This window comes from Amblyomma mixtum, chromosome 5 (genome assembly GCF_055824585.1).
Source record: "Amblyomma mixtum isolate Tamu chromosome 5, ASM5582458v1, whole genome shotgun sequence".
NCBI classification, from domain to species: domain Eukaryota; kingdom Metazoa; phylum Arthropoda; class Arachnida; order Ixodida; family Ixodidae; genus Amblyomma; species Amblyomma mixtum.
Genome location: NC_143016.1, coordinates 27,230,955 through 27,253,922, shown reverse-complemented (window position 1 = coordinate 27,253,922; position 22,968 = coordinate 27,230,955). Strand labels below are relative to the sequence as shown.

Here is a 22,968-nt window from a genome sequence, read left to right as displayed (position 1 = left end):
AAACATCTTAAAAGTAATGTCATTCAATTTGTAAGTCGTTCTAATTACAATTTTGCCATTTTTATTAATGTGTACCAATTGTGTAAGACAGGGTTAATAGGAGAGACATGGGAGAGGCCTTTGCCCTGCAGTGGGCGTGGTCAGGCTGATGATTATGATGATTATGATGATGACGATGACCAATAGTGTACACACTGTGCGCTGCTGTTTTGCGTTTGTCAGTACGCTGTTGGCTCATTCGACAGAAGGTGAAAACCCGACATCCTTCTCAGCAGCGAAGCGCCTTGCTGATTGAACCACCGCGACAGCACAATAACACTTCAAGTCAAAAGAATTGTTTCTTAACTAATATGTATCCCGTACCATGTCTCAATCATGCCGTGTGTCACGTCCTGTCGTCATCGCATCTGCGTACCAGTAAAGCGTTCCCGCTATGTAAACGCAGCGGTTATCAGGGGGCTGACAAGAGACGTCGGTAAGTGCTTCCGGCGGTTTTCGCGAGATATGCGCTCGGCGAGATTGCGGACGATTGGCTTGGGGGAAAACACAGACAGTGGGATGACCCGTCGGACAGGTGGTGCCGAGTGCTCATCACAAAAGGCGCTGTGGGCACAGTTGAGCTGCAGGCCTGACAATATCCAAGAGCTTTTTTTTTTCTGCAGTGAAATTGACAACTTGCAGAATAACGGATGAGCGCCCTCTACAATTTTCCAAAAAAAAACAAAACAAAAGTGTGTTGTTTAACATTCCCGAAGCGACACATGGGCTATGAGGGACGTCGTAGTGGAGGGCTCCGGATTAATTGAGGCAGTTTGAATTAATTTAAGAAATTTGAGGTTCTTTAAGTGCGCTGGCATTGCCCAGCACACGGGCGCCTCTAGCGTCCCGCCTTCATTGAAACGCGGCCGCCGCGGCCGGAATTGAACACGAGTCGTCCTCCTCAGTCGCCGAGTGCCCTAACCAATGAGCCACCACGACTAGGTACGATGAAATGACTCAAATGCATGTTATCACGGTGCTTGTTGCTCATTTCTAATAAAACCTATGACATATACAACGTTGGTCAAAAGTTCCCAGGCTACAGAGTTTGCTTCTGAACAGTATAACTGGGCACTTACTGCGTCTACAGAACTGCCAACGTCTTCAGGAGTGAGGATCAGACTCTTTTTCATCGTCTATATATATATATATATATTTGGCTTCGGGAGTAGCGTAAATGCTTCACTACAAGGCTCAAAAATAGGCCCTGTGTTTGAGTGACTTTTGCCAATCCTGTGAATCTACATTCACTGCCAACGTGAAGGAGCGTTGCATAATCTCTACAGGAGAAATGTATGGCTGCCTCCTTTTTATATGTACGCAAGCTCTTTATTTTAGCAGCAGGACTGAATGCTGTTGCCTGAGTTTTTCTTTTCCTTCAATTATCTTATTTTTTCGCACCGCAGCTGTGGCCTAGTGCTATACGCATCCTCCAAGCATGCGGGAGGTGCAGGGTTCGATTCCCAGTGCAGCCGGAAATCCAGTAGGGATATAATCAGTACAAGCTTTCCCCTGGCTTCGTGCTCGGCTTAGTCGGGTGAAATGTTTGGGAAATAGGTCTATGACCCCAACTTGTGTACACTAAAATACCTGGTGCACGGCGCTCTTCGCACAAAGCTGTTCTTGCGCCATAAAAAATTAACAATCGTCGTTTATCTTTTTTCTCTTCCCTGCAGCCTTTGCCTGCTGGTCGCCATCTTTTCTGCGCCGCCATCCAGCCGCTGCAGCGCTTTGCTTAGCGTCGGGAAATAAAGTCTTGAAAACAGCACATGCGTATTCGTGTCTTTTTAGTGTTGCAACAGCTTTCGACGCCTGACGAAAGCTCACCGGACAAAAGCTCACAGCAGCGAGACATGTTGTTGGGTCTGTTAGGCTAGCTTTAAAGTCAGGTTAGGTGCTAGATGGAGGCGTTAACAATTCACTGTTAACAGTTCAACACTAACTGCGTAAGTTCATGGCAGTTTACCGTAGATTTGCTTAATGTTAAGATAAGTTAGCTTTAAGATTACGCTATGTCTAAAACACAAACGTTACAAATTGCCTATAAACTTCGGCAGTTCGTGGTAGCTTACCGTATAGTAAGCGTTAGGTTAGGTTTCATTCTATACGTTAGGTTAAGGTTTATATGTTAGGTTTTTTTAAAGAGACGCGTCGACGGTCAACAGTTAACAACAGATAACTGGCCAAGTTCATGACAGTATACCACAGGTTTTATTACGGTAGCTTAAGCTTAAAAGGAATGTTAAATATGTGTGAGGCCAGGTTAGGTTAAACAGAGGCGCAGACAATTTGCGTTTCTATTGATAGACTGCAAGTAAAGTGAGCGTTTTTTGGGGGATTCGGTTTGTCGCTTCCTCGCGGCACCAGTGAGGAAGCGACTGCTACGCACGTATGGCGCAGGAAACAGCGATGGGAATTTTTTTTTAGATTATACATTCTGCAGTAACGGACAACGCCGACAACGAGCGTCATAAAGACGGGAAAAAGTCCGTCATTTTGTTACCTCTGTAAAAGACTCTACTGCGTTGAGCTCTATTCCTTAACGGGACAAAATCGTTCAGTTAGGGAGCTTACATCGACGTCTCCGTTCTCCGACCACTTCAAGAGCTGCAGCTGTTCATTGAGCGAATTTTATGCAGTGGCTGCGTTTTCAAAGTTACCACAAGTTTAATATGGAGATGATGGTACCAGTCGTGTTGGCACTGCACGGCCGGGATAAAATAGATGAGCGCGTACTCTACGGTACGGCCGCTTTGCACTTTGAATTTCCTAGGCTCTAAATAATAGTGATCTGAGATGCGAGAAAAATTTGGATGTAACATTAATATTGCCATGGAAAAAACCATGACAAATCGCTATTTAGTCTTTTTTTTTTTTTGTCATGCCCAAAGTGTGAGATAGCTTATATCTCACAGTTTGGACATGTAAAAAAAATACTATCAAATACACCAAATCCGACATATGACCACTGCGAGGAGGCCCTGTTCAACTCGGACCTTGATGACAAGAGGAACCTGGTCATCAGGGCCCGAGCGGCAGCAGCCTTCAGCGGAGTCTTGGACGGAGGACACCACTCACGCTCGGTCATCTAAAACTTTTGTACAAATTAAGTTATTACCACCACCAGCACGTCGCGCGCGAAACGACAAAGCGAATTGACATTGATGAGCGGTTTATCGTGAGTTCGTTATTTTTGAAGTCACGTTCATTATGGATGAAATTCCACAGGTTTTAATGATAACTAAAATTAAGCTTAATAAATTTAGAACTAATTCGAAGACATCCGTTTCAAGGGGCAAGACCACGCGTTTCAGTAATAATATGATACTTAAGAGCACTTTTTGTATACGCACAGCTTAGAGCTCTGAAGCACCTTATACGAACTGCCATTTGGCATTTGCTTGCACTGTGACTAGTACTATTCGCGGTGCAGCTTCCAGTGAAATAAATTGAAGTAATCGACTTTCGGCCAATTGCCAGCTTGCAGCATGGGCTATGCGAGTGGAGAAGAAAAAGAAGGAAAAGGACCTGGCCACGATATCAAATGCCACAAATTACCTTAACGCAGAAACTTTTAACCCCGATTGGTGTTGATCTCAGTTCTTTGCAGTGGGTTGACGACACGCCGGCAGCAGTGGAATTCCATTTTGACCACATCTTCCCATCTCATGCGAAACACATGCCCACAAACATTTTAAACGGCATTCTTTCTGGCCATATAGCGGAATTCCCCCATCACGTGGTGCTTTCTACTGATGCCTCCGTCAGCTGCCAAAAAGCTGCAGTTGGCATCTTTTCGCAGGATTTGGCATGGAGCTATTTTGTCCGCATCCCAGATTATATCCCCATATTCTTTGCGGAATTTTTGGCTCTTGTAATGGCCCTGCACAAAATTCCGTGTCATGTATCTCACGTTATCATCCTGGCTGATTGTTTGTCAGTTTTAGTCTCCCTTGAAACTTCCCAAAAAGATTTTTTGTGCCGCTTGCTGCGATTTTTTGTACCGTCCACTTTAAAGGAGGTCCGTTTTGTCTGGGTTCCTGGTCATGCAGGCATTCATTCCAACGAGGTGGCTGATTATTTAGCAAGGTCAGCTCTTGACGGGCCAGTAACGCATCCCGTCCCGAATTTCAGTCTGTTGGCGATCTCCAGGTTTCAGCGGCTCCAACACATATCATCCAGGTTACGCGATCCCCTACTAAATACTGCTGATTATCAGCACTTAGCGTATAAATGGAACATCCGTTCGTGTAAAACCAGGCAGTGTGAGGTAGCAATGACGCGACTGCGGTGCAGGATTTCCAGTTTAACTTTATACCTATGCAGATGTGGGTGGTCTCCGACAAACCTATGTGACTCATGCGGGGTCGTTGAATCTGTGGACCATTTCCTGCTCTCGATCCTGTCCAAAGTTCGCACTTCAGAGAAAGATTTACCTGGAGGTCCCTCTCTCCAGGTTAGGGCTCCCGTTATTTCTGCCAGTGTTGGTATCGTTCGGAGCGAGCGCCAAAGGATTTGCATTGAGTTCAATTTGTGGGAATCTCCATGATTACATAATTGCAACTGATAGGTTGATTTGCTAACTCCTTTAAAAGTCTCGGAGTTTTTTTTTTCTTTTTTAATTATTATTATTCTTGCCAAAATGTTCTTTGTTATTTCACTTCAAGTATTCTTCTGTCGTTTTTCATGAATCCATTTTTCAAAATTCACGTTTATTCCTATGAAAATTTCCTTATGTATACCACTACACCTTGGCCAATCCCCCCACGTGGGTATGTGCCATTATAAAGAGGTGAAGAAGAAGAAGAAGAAGCTTCTTTCTTCTTCGTCTTTAGAGGAAGAAGAAGAAGAAGAAGAAGAGGAAGAAGAAGAAGAAGAAGAAGAAGAAGAAGAAGAAGAAGAAGAAGAAGAAGAAGAAGAAGAAGAAGAAGAAGAAGAAGAAGAAGAAGAAGAAGAAGAAGAAGAAGAAGAAGAAGAAGAAGAAGAAGAAGAAGAAGAAGAAGAAGAAGGAAGCTGTCTCGCGACGCGTGTTCTGTTCCCTCGCGACGTTCTGTTCTCGCGCCGACGCTTGCAAGCAACGACGTACCGCTCAACAGCAGCAGCCAGCAAAAGCCACGACCACCAGCCTGCACAGGTAAGACCCAGTACAATTTCGCATTCGCAGCAGCGACTAACCTCGACGCAAGATCGTTGCGCCACTAAGCGGAGTCGTTCGTTCCGTGGTGTGGTCCTGAATGCCGGTTCCTCTCAGCTCGGCTCGCAGGATAGGTCTAGCTTTTTGTGCTGCATCGGACAGTGTACTTGTAGCGCGAAAGTTTCAGCTTGTACTGCAGTACGAACTCTGAAAGAACGTCGAGCTCAGACCCGCCCGAAACAACGTACAGGTTTCTAGTCCAGCCGGCACACCATGACACAGCGTCGCGTCGAACAGATGCTCGAAGCAATCGTGATCGCTCGATCACGGTTACTTCGAACATCTGTAAGCCGATTCCCGAGTAAGATAGTTCCACCAAGCGTACCCGTTTTTTTTTATTATTCTAAAGCTCCAGACTACGAGGCTCATTTCGGCGTCTCTCATAGCCTTAGTCGCTTTGGGACGTTAAACCCCATAAACCAAACCAAACCAAACCATTTCTGGTTATGAAGCTCGCTTTGGCTAACAAGTTTTTATATTCTCAAAGAATTCACTGTGATTCAACGGCTACTTGGTGACGCAGCGTCGGCTGCAGAAGCTCGCAATTCCTCACTGAAATTTACTGTTTTCAAACTTAAGAGCAAGACAAATTCGTTTTCTCGATGAGTTCACATTTATTGAGCATCCTCTTTAACGTAGACGGTCCACCGGTTCTGAAGGTTCGCTGTAATCGCTCTGACGGGTTGTCGGCGTTAAAAGAGTACGTCCTTGCCAGGTAGCCATCCCCACAGCTTAACGTGTCTTAAGACACCTTCATCAAGGTCAACCAGCTGCCGTAGTGTCGTTCTTATGATCATCGCTCCCTAACAAACTGATGAATGGATAAGTGAGCTCGTGGCATCTTAGATACGGCAGAGGCGTTCCTAACCGCTTGATTCCTTTGGGCATCTTTTGTGTGCGTGATGTCAAGAGAACTTTGTACGAGCACCTCTGCGTAATATGAACATCACCGTTTATATCATTTAAACCTACCCTGCCCTTAAATTAGTCCGCTCAGACACAACGCGCAGGCTTAAAGAATAAACTGAATGTTTTCTTTAAGTGGCGAATTCTTTGTTTACTATAGCTTCAGTTCCGCGGTAAGATATTTTGTTGATTGTGCTGCTTCAGCCAGTAGTTTCGACGTCATTATTAAGCGCTATAATTTGCTGTTTCGTTTGCAGCAGCCGCTACACACCAACCACAGAAGCGCGCAGGTTCCTGACTGCGCCATGGGTCTGTGGTGGACGCACCTGTGGCTGCTCTTGTGGAAGTGCTACGTGATCGTGGTGAAACGTCACTGGCTCGCCTTCGTGCTGGAGCTGCTGGCGCCCGCCATGGTGTCCCTGACACTGGTGTTCGCGCGCCACAACATGGACTTCACCAGCGTGCACAACGTGACGCACTACGAGCCGTTCAACGTGCAGAGCCTGCCGACGCGCTTCCACGTGCCGCCCCCCAGCGCGCCCCGCTGGGTGCTTCTCTTTGCGCCGATCACCAACGCCACCGCGGCCGTGCTCGGGGCGCTCGCCGAGTCCTCCGTGCCTCCGCTCATGGGTAAGAGGAGAACCTAAGCTCGTTTCTAGAGATGTTCCAGCTCTTATCTGTCATGCGTCGTCTCCAGTCACGGAAAAAAAGTCGTCAGAAAGTTGAGCTTTCGAAGAGTTCTTAACTGTTGTCATATACTGTCTTCATCCATGGAGGAAAGTCTCAAGAATCTTCAGCTGGTTAGTTCTTAACTGATATCTGTCACAGGCTGTTTTCAGCCATGGAAGGTGTTCAGAACCTTTAGGTTCTGAATAGTTCTCAGCTGCTGTCTGCCGGAGGCTTTCAACAGAAGATGACCTAGAAATATTGAGCTTCTTCATAGGTGCTAGTTAGTATTCGCCGCAGGCTTTCTTCAGTCATGAAGGAGGGTGTAAAGGAGGAGAAGGACGACAAGGAAAAAGTTTGCTGAATTGAAAAAAATAGTCAGCCACAACCGGGGGCCCCTTAGTGCGGGGGCCCTCTAACCACCCCATCCAGCATGGCCCGAAATCGTGCGTCAGAAGAGGGCTTAAGAAATGTGCGTGCCGTCTCCAAATCCGTACTGCAGGCGCAACACGAACCCATACTGCAGGTGCAATATCGGGAATTCACTGGCCTTCTGCAACTCTTTCTTTTGCTTAATCGTTCATTTGTCCAGAAACGAGAATAAACTGATAACTTCTGAAACGCGCCACAGGAACGAGCTTCGTAGGCCTGAAAACAAGCTGCATAAATAAAGTTAACAAAAATTTAACGCCATGAATTGTGAGGCAAAACGCACCCCGGAATTTTGATACTAGGTCTGTTCATCTTTTACACATTGAGCTTCAGATTCGTGAGAAAGAGCTCCTAATCAAGGCGGGTATTGTGGTGGTTTGCATGAAAATTTCCTCTTGGTAAGAAAAAAATCAATGTTTGCTTGTACTCATCGTAACCGTAAGAGTACGACAAACTACAGATCTTGTTCCTGAATGTCGGCTAGCTATTTCTGAAAAGCCAGGATAAAAGTTTTAGCGTTCACCTGGCGCTGAAGATGAACAATCTCTTGCGCAGTTCAAGGCTTCAAAACCGAAGAGGACATGGAGGAGTACTACTTGTCCGCTATGGCGCACCGCGACTCTATCCTCGGCGGCGTCGTATTTGTCGGTCTGCACCCGAATTCGTCAAATAGCTTGCCGCTAGACATCCACTTCAAGGTAAATACAGCTGTGGTCCCTGCTCTGTCTTGACGGTGTCTTTAGTAGTGCGCAACGAAAGCCATAGAGTTTGATCGCCACCTTAGCTCTTGAGGCGTATTTTTATGAATTTTGAGGACAAGCGCGAGTCCACTTAATGCAATGGTTACAGCAGTCCTCAAACATGGACCTGCTGCCGGCTATTCACATTCGCAATCTTCTACAAACCGATTCGCTTTCTCAACCGTGGCGATTTTATCCTTGGACAAGTAAGCTGATGACATGTTCATTATTGCTCGGTACATGATGCTCGAGCGCATTAAGCTTACAACAAATAGGCCTGCTGTATAGGCAGAGATCCTAGCGGGTCGTCTGATACTGAAGCTAGTCTCAGAGTCAAATCATGTGTTTGGGTGCTTTTTTGCAAGCACTTTCCGACAACGGCAGCTATTGAGGAATGGTGTCCGGGTCGTAGCGTAGCCACAAGGACTTCTCAACGGCAACCGGCGAAATCTGTCTGACGTTAGCCCCTGTTAATGTTGTTCAGCGCTCATTCTCGGTCGCTCGAGAGAAGTGTGCTGGCGGAAACTATGAGGAAAAGTTTCAGGAGCTTCCTTGCACCATAAAAAGAATGTTGCAGGCATTTATTCAGCAATCCGGCAAAGTGGCACGGTTCAACATTATGAACTAGCCAGTTCTGATTAGACGTAGGCTCAAGCAAGCCATATGCAATGGTCTCACAGAAGACCATCGCATGTCTTAGAGAAGCAGTCTTTGTCGAAAGTATGCGGTTGACTTAGCCACAAGCTCGCAAAGTTTCTCGGCCTTTCTCTGGGACCTCCATGGTGCTGGTTACGTCCCAAAGGCCGCATAGCAAGCTATTTTTGTGCAACTTCCACAGCGGCAACGACTGAACTGGAGGCGGTCAGAAAGGCCCAAAAGTTGCACGGGCCAGTAAAGAAAGAGGTTTCGTATTTGGTACAAATATTGCACGTGCGTTGCTAATTAAAGAACGAGGCTCTCTTTTCTAACTGCAGATTCGACTCAAGGCGGCTCCTCGCATGAAGCTGTCGCAGGCAGAGCCTTTCCAGTCGTGGAGCACGGACAGCAACTTTCCAATTCTACCTTTGTTCTCTCCACGGCACCCGGAGACCAAATTTGACGGCAGTCCAGGTAACTACACGTCTGTCCAGCGCCATGGTTGACGCCATGACAAACCACACAAACAGGACCACATCGGATCACACGGTGCCAGTAACGAATTGTGGTTCGGGGTTCTTTGAGTCTTTCTTTACGCTTCCTAGTGACCTTAGCTACGTTCGTTCAACTGGTTCGCCGTCGCGCAGGTTACGTGGCCGAGGGCTTCCTGTACCTGCAGCGCCAGCTGTTTCAGTGGACCATCGAGTTCCTGATGACGCAGGAGATGCACTATCCGCACGAGCGTCCACCGCCCACCCAGCTGGAGCTCCAGCGGTTCCCGTTACCGCCCCACACGGTGGACTCCTTCTACTTTGTCATCCAGTACTTCCTGCCCATCATCGTGCTGCTCAGCTACATCTTTCCTTCGCTGTCCGCAGTACGCCAGGTCGGCTACGAGAAAGAGTCCGGCATGAAGGTCCGTCCGGCTGCCATTCTGGCATGAACTGTCCCTGCGCTGCCTGAAGCTATGCCCGTAGCTCTTCGACGGCGAAGATTGTGTTGCCTTCCGAGCATACACGCATTTTTTATGAAATTTGTTAGCTTTCATTGTCGTGATATGAACAGATGTGTATTTTTGTTTGGCTGCAGGCTGCAGCCTTTTTCAGTATCCGAATGTGAAGTGGGCTTCCGTTGGATGGAGCTATAACAATTTTTCCTTGTTATTTCATAACGTTGAGAAAACACCATCGTTTTAAATCGTCAACAAGCAACGCAATACACTTGTACAATACAATTTGCGACTGCATTAAAAGTTTTCGGCGTTTACTGTGCTGTGAAGCTACTCCGTCCAACCTTGGCGCTCATTTTTCTGTGGCACATGCCGTAATACGGTGAGCATAAGAAGCGGGTTGCTGCACATGACTGCATGGAGTCCTGAAGTTTGCGATGGCTGCCAGCCACTTAGTGTATGAGCAGCAATATCAGCAAAATTCAAGACATGTGAAGGGAGCATAGCGCTCTTCGCAGCGCAGGCAATGACTTTTCTTTCGCCGCTTATATTGCAAGTCACAGTTACGTATACGATCAGAGGCTGGCTCAGAGTAGGCGAAAATTCGAAGCTGGTGTCATTTACAAAGCGCGATTTGACGCATCAGCCCGTAAGATATAGTTAAACATACACAACCTGGTACGGGTAAGAATTGAAATTCGTGAAGTAGGTCACGCCCGTATATTGAACAGTTCAGATTGCAGACAACTGGATTTTGTGTCAGATGTTTTTACTGCAACATACTCTCGTCAGAGAAGTAGCTGCGCTTAAAGTCCCCCTCGACTACGCGCTAAAAATCTCGACCTCATAAACTCTGATGGAAATGTCCCTCTAGCTTTGCGTTATAATGACGTTTAGCATTTCTTCCCCGCCTCCTGTACCAAAAGGGATGCACAAACATCCGCGTGCCTATAATTTTGCCAATCGATTAAATAATGTGTGATCAAGCGGCTACCTTCTACCTAGATTTCACATTCAGTTGTAGCCCTTGCCTCCCAGCCAAGCACACAAGCTAAACTGGTATATTTATTCGCAGAGCTGGTGAGGTTACGAGAAAAACAGCCCAGGTCGAGGTTACATTGACTGTGACGATCAACTGCATGACACTTTCTAGGCGAAACATACGTGTGCCATTTTCCACATGACATTTGTCAATAAAAGCGCTGGCTTGTACTAAAAGGAAGGAATATCATGCCAAAATAATTTAGGTGCCAGAGCAATAGCACTCAACAAAACCGACTTTTCAAATTGTATTGGACTCCAGTTGTTAAGCACGAAATGCACTACTGGCCATAAGCGACCGGTCTGACTGCTTTCCATTGCGTACTTTGTTCACTCGGGTAATAAACTGTCATTAAGTCGAGCAGTCAGCGTGGACACAGGACGTAAGGATGCGCACACAATTTGGCCAACTACACGCTGTCATGAGCAGCTTAGCACCACAGCACAGTGGCTCTCAAACTGGTTCTAGACACCGCCTTGCACATGGGAAACTCTTAATGTTTCCTATAGCAAGAAAGTTCCGCATGAGCGAATGTGACACTGTGCCACCAGGACCTGCTGGAGATGATGGGTGTCAATCCATGGCTGAACTACGCGGCCTGGTTCCTGACAACGCTGGCCGTGATGACTGCCAGCTCCGCCCTTCTGGTGCTCGTGATCAAGATGCCACTTGCGAGCAACGGTCCCGTGCTGCGCCACTGCAACCCGTTGGTCATATTCCTCATGCTCGTCACATACTCGGCTAGCACCACCTCATTCTCCTTCTTCGTCGGATCCTTCTTCAACAACGGTATACACTCGCGCTTTGAACTTGCCCAAGGCCCGCTCTTAACGCAATTGCCGTATTCAGCAGGCGAAAGCATGCACTCCCGGAGTCAGAAGTTTGCGGGGTTCGCGAGTTCCTGAAAAAGTGCATTCGTGATGCCTGTGCACACAGCCTGAAAATAACAGGCTCTCTGCCGAGTTCCCGGTTCAGAATACAAGCTGCACGTTTCAATTTCAGGTTACATATGCAGAGGCTTGCTCAAAATTCATGTTTTTCTCAACTCGCGTGCCCCGTTAACTTTTGGCGCCCGGGAACGTACAAACAGAAAACTTCGTGGATGTTCACGAATGGCTTTTTGACGCGCAACGACTATGAGGCAAAGGACAAATGCAGCAATGACTTTTGATCACTGCCGAGCGCGGGCGGCTAAAGGGAATCTCCGGTTGTCTCCACTGCACATACAAAAGTGATCTGATCCCTTCCTAATAAGACAGCCACATTTATTTGTGTGACTTTCCTAGACCAATCTGCTTTTTAAGCATTCGAACATGCATTCGCATTCGATTTGTGTACGAATTTTTCATTAGAAAACTGCCCGGTGTGACAACACGGACTGTATAGTCGCACGCAAAAGTAGCCGCTTCACAGCTCTCTCAAACGGTCCAGCAGCTCTTTAGCGTTTTATGCGAAGCATACTACTTTAGCTACCACTTCAGCCCTTCACCGTGGTTATGCGCCTCCAAATCACGTGATACATGACGTCACACCACGTGACACGATGACGTCACGACAGTGGAGAAACGGGGGCCCACCTCGCGCCGTCGCTGTGGTTGTGCGCCTCCAAATCACGTGACACGATGATGCCACACCACGTGACACGATGACGTCACGGTAGTAGAGAAACGGGGGCCCACCTCGCGCCGTCGCTGTGGTTGTGCGCCTCCAAATCACGTGATACATGACGTCACACCACGTGACACGAGGACGTCACGACAGTGGAGAAACTGGGGCCCACCTCGCGCCGTCGCTGTGGTTGTGCGCCTCCAAATCACGTGATACATGACGTCACACCACGTGACTTGATGACGTCACGACAGTGGAGAAACGGGGGCCCACCTCGCGCCGTCGCTGTGGTTGTTCGCCTCCAAATTGCGCGACACGATGATGCTTCGCATTCTCCAGGCTTAACCAAGTTAAGCCTCAGCCATTTTTTTCATTACCAAAACTTTAAATTGCCAGATGCATCTGCGTTGCGTTATGCGAAATAAGCACTAGTTACAGAGCTTATTCTCTTTCCGTTCGCCTCTTACGCGCGGCGGCGGTTGCGATGCAGCCAACTCTTCGGTGGCGGCGCTGGCTGTGGCGTACATCACGACCTTCTCGCCCTTCCTGTTCTTCTTCTCGCTGAACAACGACCACACGATGCCCACCCTGGTGGCCGCCTGCTTGCTGTGCAACACCGCCCTGCCCGTCGGCATCACCATGGCCACCATCCTCGAGGCCAGCGGTGAGCGAAGCCCGCTCAACGCAGTCGTGGGCGCATGGATGAAGCAAACACCATGCAGGGAGAACGTCCAGCTTTTGCGAGCCGGTCCTTCTTATGCCGTTCTGTTCGGTATTCCTTTCGTCTGCAGTGTCGATGCCGACTTATTATGAAGGTCCACTAAAGGTTCACTCAGTGAAGGCTCACCAGCCGAACGCTGCTACAGCGTGTACTTAATGACGTTCCAACAAAAAGTAGTAGACAGTATCCATATCCTACTTTGCGTCTCGTCTACTGCAGTTATCAGTTGTTGTTTTTTTTGTGCATAGCGTTATCTCGCAATGCATTTCTGTTGTCAACCTGCAGCGCGTCAGCGACGACTGCATCGTCATTTGCGCTTTATATCTGTTGAATGCACCGCGATGAGTAGTGTCAAACATGCAGGTAATCTGCGGTAACACCTGCCCCTTTAGAGGAACAAATAGAGCTTTGTAACACCACCATGTTTCAAGTCAGCCTAAACAACGCCTTGCTTGTTGCACGTCGTACTGAGCACAACTGCATCCTAGGGTGCAAAAATATGGATGCCAGGCAATCAGTGGCCTTTTTAGAGTGCCTGAATGTCAGGACTAAGCTGGGAATTGAGACACCATAGGTCTCTGAACCACAACATCGGGCGCGAAAACGAGGGCGAAGAAGAAGCACAAAGAACAGCACAAGCGCCGTATTCATCTTGAAACATTAAGCAGCGCTAAAAACGAGGACGAGTAACCGGCTAGCCCACACCAAGGTATTGCGTTAATTGTGGAGACAGACGAAATGAGCGAACGCGTTTTCAGCCATCACGCTGGTCTGCTTCGTCGCGGTAACTCGCGTCGGTTCAGTCCAGCTGATGCACATCGGGCACAGCGGGTGAACATCAAGACGGATTTGATGGTACATGCGGGCATTGTGATGGATTTCGTTCACCACTTATGCGGCATTGCGTGTTTTGCACTTGGCGGGGGTGATGAATTTTGTTTACTTTACAAACGGTGGCTGGAGCAAAAAGCTGCGCGAGTAGCACCTTGACGAGGCCCGAGCTTAACTTCAAAAGGTGGCAGCCGTCAGCGGACGTCATTGACACTAGTTATATTACATCAACGCCAGAAGGTAAACAAAAAATAAAAAGTGCTAGTAACAAACATAACGAAAAATTATAAATGCCGTGAGCACGCGTCACGAAACATAATACTGTTGCATACATAAACAAAAACTACATGCGTTTGTATGTTGGTTTTACCTTAACATTGAACAGTGTACACAGCAAAAAAAATTATCAGCCTATAAAACCAAAAATAAAACAGGGTTTCAAGGCAAACTGTCCCAGCGAAGGCACAAAACTAACAGTACACTGAATGCAACATCGAATGTTAATCCATAATACAGGTGGCCTTTCTGCTCCGATTTATTTATTAACGGTGACAATGTGTACTGTATGTATCCAAAGCCATTGGATTCAGTCAGAGAAATGAGTTATTTACGAACATATCAGGCATCTAATAAATCTTTGTTGAAGTCTCCTCCGAGAAAAGGCACACACTTAATATCAATGGCATAGCTGAAAACTTCCTCCGGTGCTGAATGATAGCAACATTTCCTGACGGGGGGCGACATAGCACAGCGAAATGTAGGATTCATACTGCACACTAAGCGTTTCAAAGTACTCATTTAGTTCAGTTATTTGTAAAGCTGTACAATCGACATTCGTCGACCAGCATGGAAACACTTCCCCCTCTTTCCACGTCTCGCCGGATTTAAAACTGCTGGTAGCACTAGAAAACAAAGGCATCTGATCATGTGCACTATGTACAAGTAAAAATCGCTGCTTTAAATGAGAACTTGATGGCATCCAAGAGTATTTCAACATTATTCTGCATCGAACGGATGTTTAAATGAAGCATAATCAGTATCTTTTTTGTCACGTATGACGGAGGTGAATTGGTCGGGGCTTAAGTACGTGTCGGGCATAACTGAAACAGAAATTTGTTTACTTGCTCAACACAATTTTAGGTACTCAAAAAAGCTAGGGCTCCTTCATCTTTGATTACTCTAGCTGATTCGCCACTCTTCGGACCAAGACCTTCTGATTTACACGCCATACGAAAGTCATACCCCGACTCCTTAGCCCAGGCCATACTGCGGTCAGCAGAGCTGTTGCATGTTTAGTCGCGTTTTCACAAATGTATGAGTCTTCGATGCAAGACCTTTTTTCTTTTCTAGCCAAGAGTCTCTTACGTCTTGGCGTGCAGAACGAGCAATCTCACCTGGCACTTTCCTGATTTTGCACGCAACGTGTGCAGAGCCTCTGCATCAAACTTTTCGAGCTCCTTCGCTCCCACTTTTATTGCCCGCTCATTTACCTTCCCGAAAAGGTCCTCTCCCTTTGCGTCAGGCAAGCGGTGAATTTCAATGTTCAAGCGCTCGTTCTGCCATTCCAGGCTACCCACGTCTAACTTCAGTTCAATATTCTTTGCACCACTCCGTGTCTCGATCTTATTGCCTCGACCTCTTGTGCTCTTTATGTCATTTTCCTTAGTGTTTAATCATGACATGATCGTGTCAAACTGGTCGGAAAGCAGCTGCATTGACTTTTCCACGCTGTCTATTTTACCTTTAAACGGCAGGAGTGAGGTCAGCTTCTGGCTAAATTCAACAACGGTAGCTTTCAGTTCAGCAACACCTTTCTGTGCAGCTACCGAAGCGTTAGATCTTGAGCCGCCAGACCCAAAAGCTTCACACTTAAATGATTTTATACTCGGGTCACGCTTGTCACCAATGCCACTAAAACCACCTTTTCGCGCTCTCCCCTCACCAGGCGACGGTGTCCAGTGGCACAACATTGGCGTGAACCCCAGCCCCGGCCAGGGCCTGTCGATGCTGTCAGTCATACTGCTGCTCTTCTTTGACAGCGTCATGTACATCGTCGTTCTCTGGTACGTCGAAGTACTCGCAGCTAGTCAGCCGAGGATCAGCTGGAGGAGGTCTCTGATCAAGGTACGGGAACAATCCGCATCGCCAAGTAGTTGCCATGGCGTGTGCATTTGCCATGACATTTATTGCAAGCGCGTGACCAATGGTTGACGAGCGCGAGCCGACTGGGAAAATGAGTTACCTAGATATGCGTGTCAATTTGGAGTGTGTTGCTGAAGACCTTGTGCTCTGGAGAAGCCGTGTGGACACAACCAACGCACGTTGTTTTGCTGAATGTGTAAACCATTACGCAACGAACTCATTGCGTCAATCTTGTTTACAGCCAGGGGACAACATCCAGTCTCCCACTGAAAACCAGAAGCACGCGGATGCCCAAAAGAAAGGATCGGCAGTATACTTCGAAGATTTCTCTCCCAAGGGTCCCGCGGGAATCCAACTCGTCAACCTCACCAAGGTGAGCGAGAAATATTTCCTTGTGCCTAGCAAACAGCCGTAGTATTTGCCCACACACGTATTCGTCGAACGAACTGCACTGTTAGATTATTTTCAACGCAACATTATACAAGTAACCTGTATCTGGCATGCGTATGTAAAGTCAGGAATGCAGCGATGTACGGTCCTCTCCACTTGAATGCGTGGTCACTCTTCCTTGCCGTGGTTTGTCCTCCTGCGTCCAGGTGTACGGCAAGACCACGGTGGTGAAAAACATGAATTTGGAGGCTGCCAGAGGGTACATTACCGTGCTTCTTGGTCACAACGGCGCTGGCAAGACAACGACCATGCGAATGATAACCGGTGCGTCAGTGTGCTACTGAGACAAGTCTTATGTGCTATAACCGTCTTTTGAACATGTCACTTGAAAGAAAGTAAGCTACATTTTCTCTCAGTCTAGTACGTACACAAGCCACGCCGTCACGCAGGTTTTCAGTTCACGCCATTTGCGGACTTAATGTTCGATATTCTTATCTTGCTGTTTCACGTTATCATTACTTTCCAAACGCCATGAATTAATAGCGCCTTGGCCGAAAGAATACGCGGCGAAGCAAGGCGCAACTCGTTGACCTGCTGTGTGGAGTAGGTAGCCAACAAATATCGCCGCAAGGCACCTGATCTTGAGCGTTGTGCTTGGCCTCTTTTCTCCGTGCGTTCAGGGCAACTGGCCCCTTCCAGCGGCTCAGTGTTCATCGAAGGCCAGGACGTGAACGTGAACGCCCGGGCTGCGCACGAGAGTCTGGGAGTCTGTCCGCAGACCGACATCCACTTCCGGGAGATGACCGTCTTCGAGCACCTCTACTTTTTCTCCAGGGTATAGGAGCGCTCCTTACGCTGCTTATATTTAGGGACGAAACTATGGGAAAGGCGTTGGGTATGGCTGGGATTTAAGGCTAACCGCCGGATGTGTTCAGCTTATATAAAGAGAGCGATTACTTCCGGTAAACACGTAAGAACCTTTGCCTTGCGATTTTGCGTTGATCTTCACCATGGTGCGGACGGCACAGGAAGTATAGAGAAGCACCGTTTTGCGTAGACGATCCATATTTTGTTTTTCTTGTTATTACTCTCACTGCGACCGTTCCAACATAAAACTGCCAGCCGCCCCGCCTTCAACACCGTTCCTGACCATGCCTGATGCTTAATCAGTTGGCCCTAAATTGTTCCTAAAAAGCTTAGATCAGGCGTAAAGCGTAAAATAAGGCGTTCATAGCTACCTGCTTGTATAGTCTTCATTGTGCTTTTCTTTGCCATGAGGTACTTCTGTGAGTGAATTTAATGATACTGCGCACTCGTAAATGAATTCGCTCAGACAAACGAGAGTATATATATTTTTTAGAAAGTGGCAATTTGATTGAAATGCATAGCTGATAAAAGCGCGAAACACACGGATGAAGAAAAACAATGGAAAGGACAGGTCTATCATTGCCCGGAAGTAGTGACGTTGCAATCTTTTCTAGGCATTGTGCAATCGACTCTTACATGACATAAAGTACTTGGCAAAGATAACTGCGAATCCAGATGTCACCAAAAGAAATAAAGACGCTATCCTCCCCGAGAAAAGATACGCAGCTTAAACTTGAAGTCAGATACATGGGCTAGTTTGTGCTATGAGATCAATGCACCTCTGACTTCTAGACTCTGCGTGTACCTAAATAATATGCAAGTGGCTGCGTCGTACTGTGCGGTCCCCAGCGAACATGTGACTATTTCCGCGCCCTTTTACCCCGCCGAATCTACAGCCATTTTTTTTTTTCGGGCGCCGTTATCCAGTCTTCGCGCTGCTCCTTGACCTTGAAAGGCACTGATCGCAGGTTCGAGTGTGGTGAAAAGCGATCTTTTTTTTTCTTTTCGGCTCGAGCTACGTACATATTACCTGATTACGCTTACATAGAGAAAAAAAAAATTGAGGAAAGCTTCAGCGTCATGATGCTTGAAACAAGCACCTAACTGATCTTTTCTGTTATTGTGCAGCTGAAGAAGGTTCCTCACAGCGACGCCCATGAGCAGGCGTTTAACCTGCTTGTCCTGCTGAACATGGTCAACAAGACGGACACATTCGCCAAGCATCTGTCCGGAGGCATGAAGCGGAAGCTGTCCATAGCCGTGGCGCTTATAGGACATTCCAAGGTACACTTGGTCGCTCGGCTGGTTCAATAACTTACAAACTCAATAATACTACATCCTGCGCGTAGCTCAAACTTGCGGTTAAATTTTCAGGAAGTGCATTGAAGAGAGGACAATGGCTTAGGGGAATTCCTTTTTATTGCCTTGTTTTGAGAACGTTCTCCTCCTGTGACGAGAATGTGGCGTTTATTTGTTAAGCCGAACGGCTTTTTCCATCTGTTTCAAAACGCCTGTTTCTTTCCTGGCGAAAGCATGACAGCAATCAAGAAGAGTAACTGAAACCAACGCTGGAGCGGCATTTTCTGCAATATTGGATGACAGAGTGACGACCACTGATGGTTGAAACTTGCTGTCAAGAGACACTGAGGACAACGCTATCAATTTTGTTTTGTTAGTAAAATGCTATAGTTCTGCATTTCATGGCTTTGTTGCCGCTTGCCCGGCAGCTAAAGGTGCATTTATTGCTGAGAGATGTGTAGCGACTGACGTGTAGCGACTGGTACATGTGGGCATATTTAAATTCTGTAATAACAGTTCTCGTAGGGCTGGTTATGCAGCCCAGCGTCTTGGTGCGTTGATGATGCGAACACGCCGAGCGGTGCGTTTGCTAACGTGGAGGCACGTTGAACATTGCCTATACATATATCTCTTTCCTTGTCGCAGTTGCTTGCCGTTGCTTGAAATTCGTCCCAGGAGCACTTAGGAACTTGGAGGTCCTCTGCTGATCCGCCATTGTAAATCGAGGCGCATAACGAAATCATGCGGGCACGCAGAACGCATAGCCGGGAAGCACCCCAAAACATACCGAAACACAGTTGGCCGCCTGTTGCGCCGCCAATTGCAGGTTTTATTTTACTTCCAACATTCAGGTTGTCGTTTTTCCGTCTCTCTCGTGTGATAAAAATGCACTGGTGGTTTCAACGCAAAACTTATATACTTCAATATCGATTAAACACGTAACCTTCATGCACGTTTGTCAGCCTCCGAGATCTGCTGTCTTTTCTCCTATTTCGTCATCATGCTTGTACTTGCGAGATTGACCTGTGGCGGCAATACCTGTCTTTTAATTCTTTCTCTTATGCAAGAACTTTTTTTTTTACAACAGCTTTGTTTTCAGAAAGATTGGTCTTTCCGTGCTTAGGAGCTGGTGTTCTATCGATACCAGGCAACTTCAATTTCTCCTCAGTGTCCCCTTAATCACCTGTGGATGTAATCAGCCACAGCTCTCAAGTACGCGTTGACGAGTCTCAAAGATGTCCGAAAAATTTTCCCACTTCATCAATCAGTCACAATTACTTGGCTTCGAAAATGAATTGGGGCAGGCTCCTTATGCGCAGAAATACTGAAGGCCTGTCAGCTGCCCATAAAAACCAATATATATACACTATATCTACAACGTCCCTTCAGAGTTTAGAACGAAACGTGCGATGGTGCAGCGGTAACGTGGCGAATATACACCCGCAGGTCGTTATCCTAGACGAGCCGACGGCCGGCATGGACCCGGCTGCCCGGCGCGACATGTGGGACCTGCTGCTGTCGGAGAAGTCGCAGCGCACCGTGCTGCTCACCACGCACTCGATGGAAGAGGCGGACGCCATTGGCGACCGCATTGCCATCATGGCCAACGGCGTCGTCCAGTGCTGCGGCTCGTCTTTCTTCCTCAAGAAGAACCTCGGTCCGTGAACGCAGCCTCTGCACTTTACAGTCTAGCTCAAAGCCTCTGGCCTCTTTCCAGCCGCGAAACGTCGCGCCGAAACCTCGCGCCTCGCGCGAAACCTCGTGCGATTTCAGTTTATGCCGCAGGTACTTACAACGTTTTTCGTGTTTACTCCAGCGCAGCTGCTTTTGACAAGCCTCAAAATAGTTAATCGCTCAGGTTGGTCACCTGTGTAGCCTCACTAGTTTATGCGCTGATGAACATTTTCATGTGTGGTTCTGATCACATCTGTTTTCGCTTAGGGGTTAGAAATAAGGACAAAGAGCAAACAGCGCTTACTCGAACCATGGCTTTGATTTGACACAAAAGCGGCGGAAAGCGTTCCGTTAGCGCTAAAATTTGTTGTCGTTGTTGTTGTTGTTGTTTTGTAGTTGTTGTTGTTGTTGTGGTTGTTGTTGTTGTTGTGGTTAGCCATTGAAAAAATGGCACATACCCACATACCCACACTGGGGGAGCAAAAGCCCACAGAGGAGAGCAACACCGGGGGAGTCTACCACAAAGAAGGCAGGGAGTGAAAAGGGATAAGAGGTTGGATTGAAGAGAGAGAGAAAGAGAAAAAAAAAGAAAAGTGATTCATTCAAAATGCAATAAAGCATAGAAAAGAAAATACTGTAAGCTTTAGCAAGGCAGTCGATGAGATTCCAGCAAGAAATTTTGAACAGCGTCACAAACAGACCTGTGGCTGAACCCAAGCGTGGTGGCGCCAAATGACAGGAAGAGGGGGCTGCTCAAACTAAGGCCAAGATGCTGTAAGAGCAACTCCAGCAGCCTTCTTCTCAAAGAGGTGAAACGACGACAAGGGAGCCAAAAATGATCGATAGATTCAGGCTCACGGCAAAATTCAAAGAGGGGAGATAGCGCCAAACCATACCTGTGCAGATAGAAATTTAGAGAGGGGATACGGCAGCGCAACCTCGTCAGAGATACTTCTAGCTGCCGAGATCGACAAATTTTCCTGCTCCAGGAATATCGCAGATGTTGATATTCCGCCGATGTTAAAAGAGCTGTCTTGCGCGCTTAATAACGTTCGTCGCCGGAATCTAGGTGCTGTGATATGCGCTGTAACCAGGATGATGGGCAACACGAGGCCGCCTATAGGGAAGCCTTTGCGAGGTTATCCGCGATCTCATTTACTGTCACGCTTCTGTGGCCAGGTGCCCATATCAAATGAACAAGGCTCAAATGCGAAAGAAGCGATAAAAAAGTGCTTAAAGGGGGACACTCAACATGCGATGCGAGGGACGAACACAAAGATAAAGAATCGGTAATGACTGCCACTGCAGTAATAAAAGCTTGCACAGAGCAAGTACTACTGCCAGAAACTCTACTTGAAAAATGAGGGTGAAATCCGGGAGGCCCAGCGAAAAGGACCAGCCTAAACTCGCGACAGAAAATTCCCACACCTGCCTTTTCGTTGCATTGAGAAGAGTCGGTTGCTATTGAAATTTTTGTAGGTAGAAACCTTAAATGATCTTCTGATAGACCATTTAGAATACGGGGTGGTAGAAGTTTCGCGTTTTGGGGAAAAATGTTGTCGAAAGCAATGTGGACAGAGGACCCACTGCTTACTGCTGGAAGGATGTTATAAGTTTGCACGTTTAAAGGCTCAAGTACTCTTTGCATGAACACAACCTGTGGGGTATGAAAACGAGGCCAGTGGACACCAAAAAAGGAGGTCGGCTGGCAACACAAAGTGCTTTGCGAACGGTGAAAATGGGATTCATCTGATATTACGGGCATCCATCAATCGCAACCTCTACAGCGTATTGGTGCAGTGGTTTGTATCTGTAGCTCTCAAGTTAACACGGGCCGTCGTGGTGGCTCAGGGGTTATGGTGCTCGGCTGCTGGCCTGGAAGACGCGACGCGGGTTCCATCCCGGTCGTGGTGGTCACATGCTAGAGGCCTGTGTACTTTGTGATATCAGTGCGCGTTGAAGAATCATTGGTGGTAGAAATTATCCCGAGCCCTCCACTACCATGTCCCCATAACCTGAGTCGCTTTGGGACGTTAGGCCACATAAACCAAACCAAACAAAGTTAAAACGCCTGATTGTTCGTGAATTTGATCACATTACAAGCTTAACTTCCCTATACTGCGGCAACACAAGCGCCTGGGTCTAAAATGGTGGCAGTGACGCTCAGTGACCGTGTCGCAGGCGCCGGTTACCACATGGTGGTCGTGAAGCAGCCGAAGTGCGACACGCGCGCCGTCCTGGACGTGGTGATGGCGTTCGCGCCGTCGGCCGAGCTGGAGAGCAACGTGGGCACCGAGATGGCACTGCGCATCGGGCGCGCAGACCAACCGGCCTTCAAGCACCTCTTCAGCCACCTGGAAGAGAACAAGGAGAAGCTGGGTATCGCCAGCTTCGGCGTCTCTGTTACGACGCTCGAGGAAGTGTTTCTCCGGTACGCATAAACGCGTGTGTTCAACGATAACGTGGCTCGGCGTTGTGGAAGGGCCAGGTATATGGGCAGGGGATATCGTGTCTTGGTAGGTCGGAGAGGAGGAGCATAAAGCATAAAACTGCCTCTCCCTGCAGGGACCTCCGCCACCTCTTTTGGTGAGGACAGGGAAAGAGGAAAGGGGGGGGGGGGTGAGGGATGTAGAAAATAGAAATTAGACACCGTGCGTACGTGGGCAGCATTCAGTTGTGCTCCAAATGGTTCTGTCGCAGCAGTCTGCACACTGTGGCCATTTTCACCAGAAAGGGAAAAATCGTTGCCTGCATGACTCCTCCGAACAATTTTGAGGATGATCGTCCTTCGTGAAAACGACCACGCTAATTTTACATGGATCACTGCCTGCC

General features: G+C 47.6%; 1 protein-coding gene across 3 annotated transcripts in view; it reads left to right on the top strand.

Moving 5' to 3' along the window:
- The first annotated feature begins 6,404 nt into the window (after positions 1–6,404).
- Positions 6,405–22,968, top strand: part of LOC149341584 (phospholipid-transporting ATPase ABCA3-like) — a 69,155-nt gene continuing 52,591 nt past the window's right edge. For 2 of the 3 annotated variants that reach the window (XR_016282940.1, XM_089543678.1), the window contains exons 1-7: positions 15,238–15,888; positions 16,148–16,279; positions 16,503–16,620; positions 16,977–17,131; positions 18,292–18,447; positions 19,909–20,119; positions 22,318–22,567. Coding sequence is in view for 2 of the 3 variants with exons in the window: in XM_089543678.1 (XP_089399804.1) it covers positions 15,304–15,888; positions 16,148–16,279; positions 16,503–16,620; positions 16,977–17,131; positions 18,292–18,447; positions 19,909–20,119; positions 22,318–22,567 (1,607 nt within the window). In the remaining variant the exon portion in view is untranslated. Of the gene's footprint in view, positions 6,770–7,792; positions 7,936–8,951; positions 9,088–9,260; positions 9,530–11,155; positions 11,394–12,702; positions 12,877–15,237; positions 15,889–16,147; positions 16,280–16,502; positions 16,621–16,976; positions 17,132–18,291; positions 18,448–19,908; positions 20,120–22,317; positions 22,568–22,968 lie in introns of those variants that run through there. The other variant, XM_089543679.1, reaches the window with a different exon arrangement.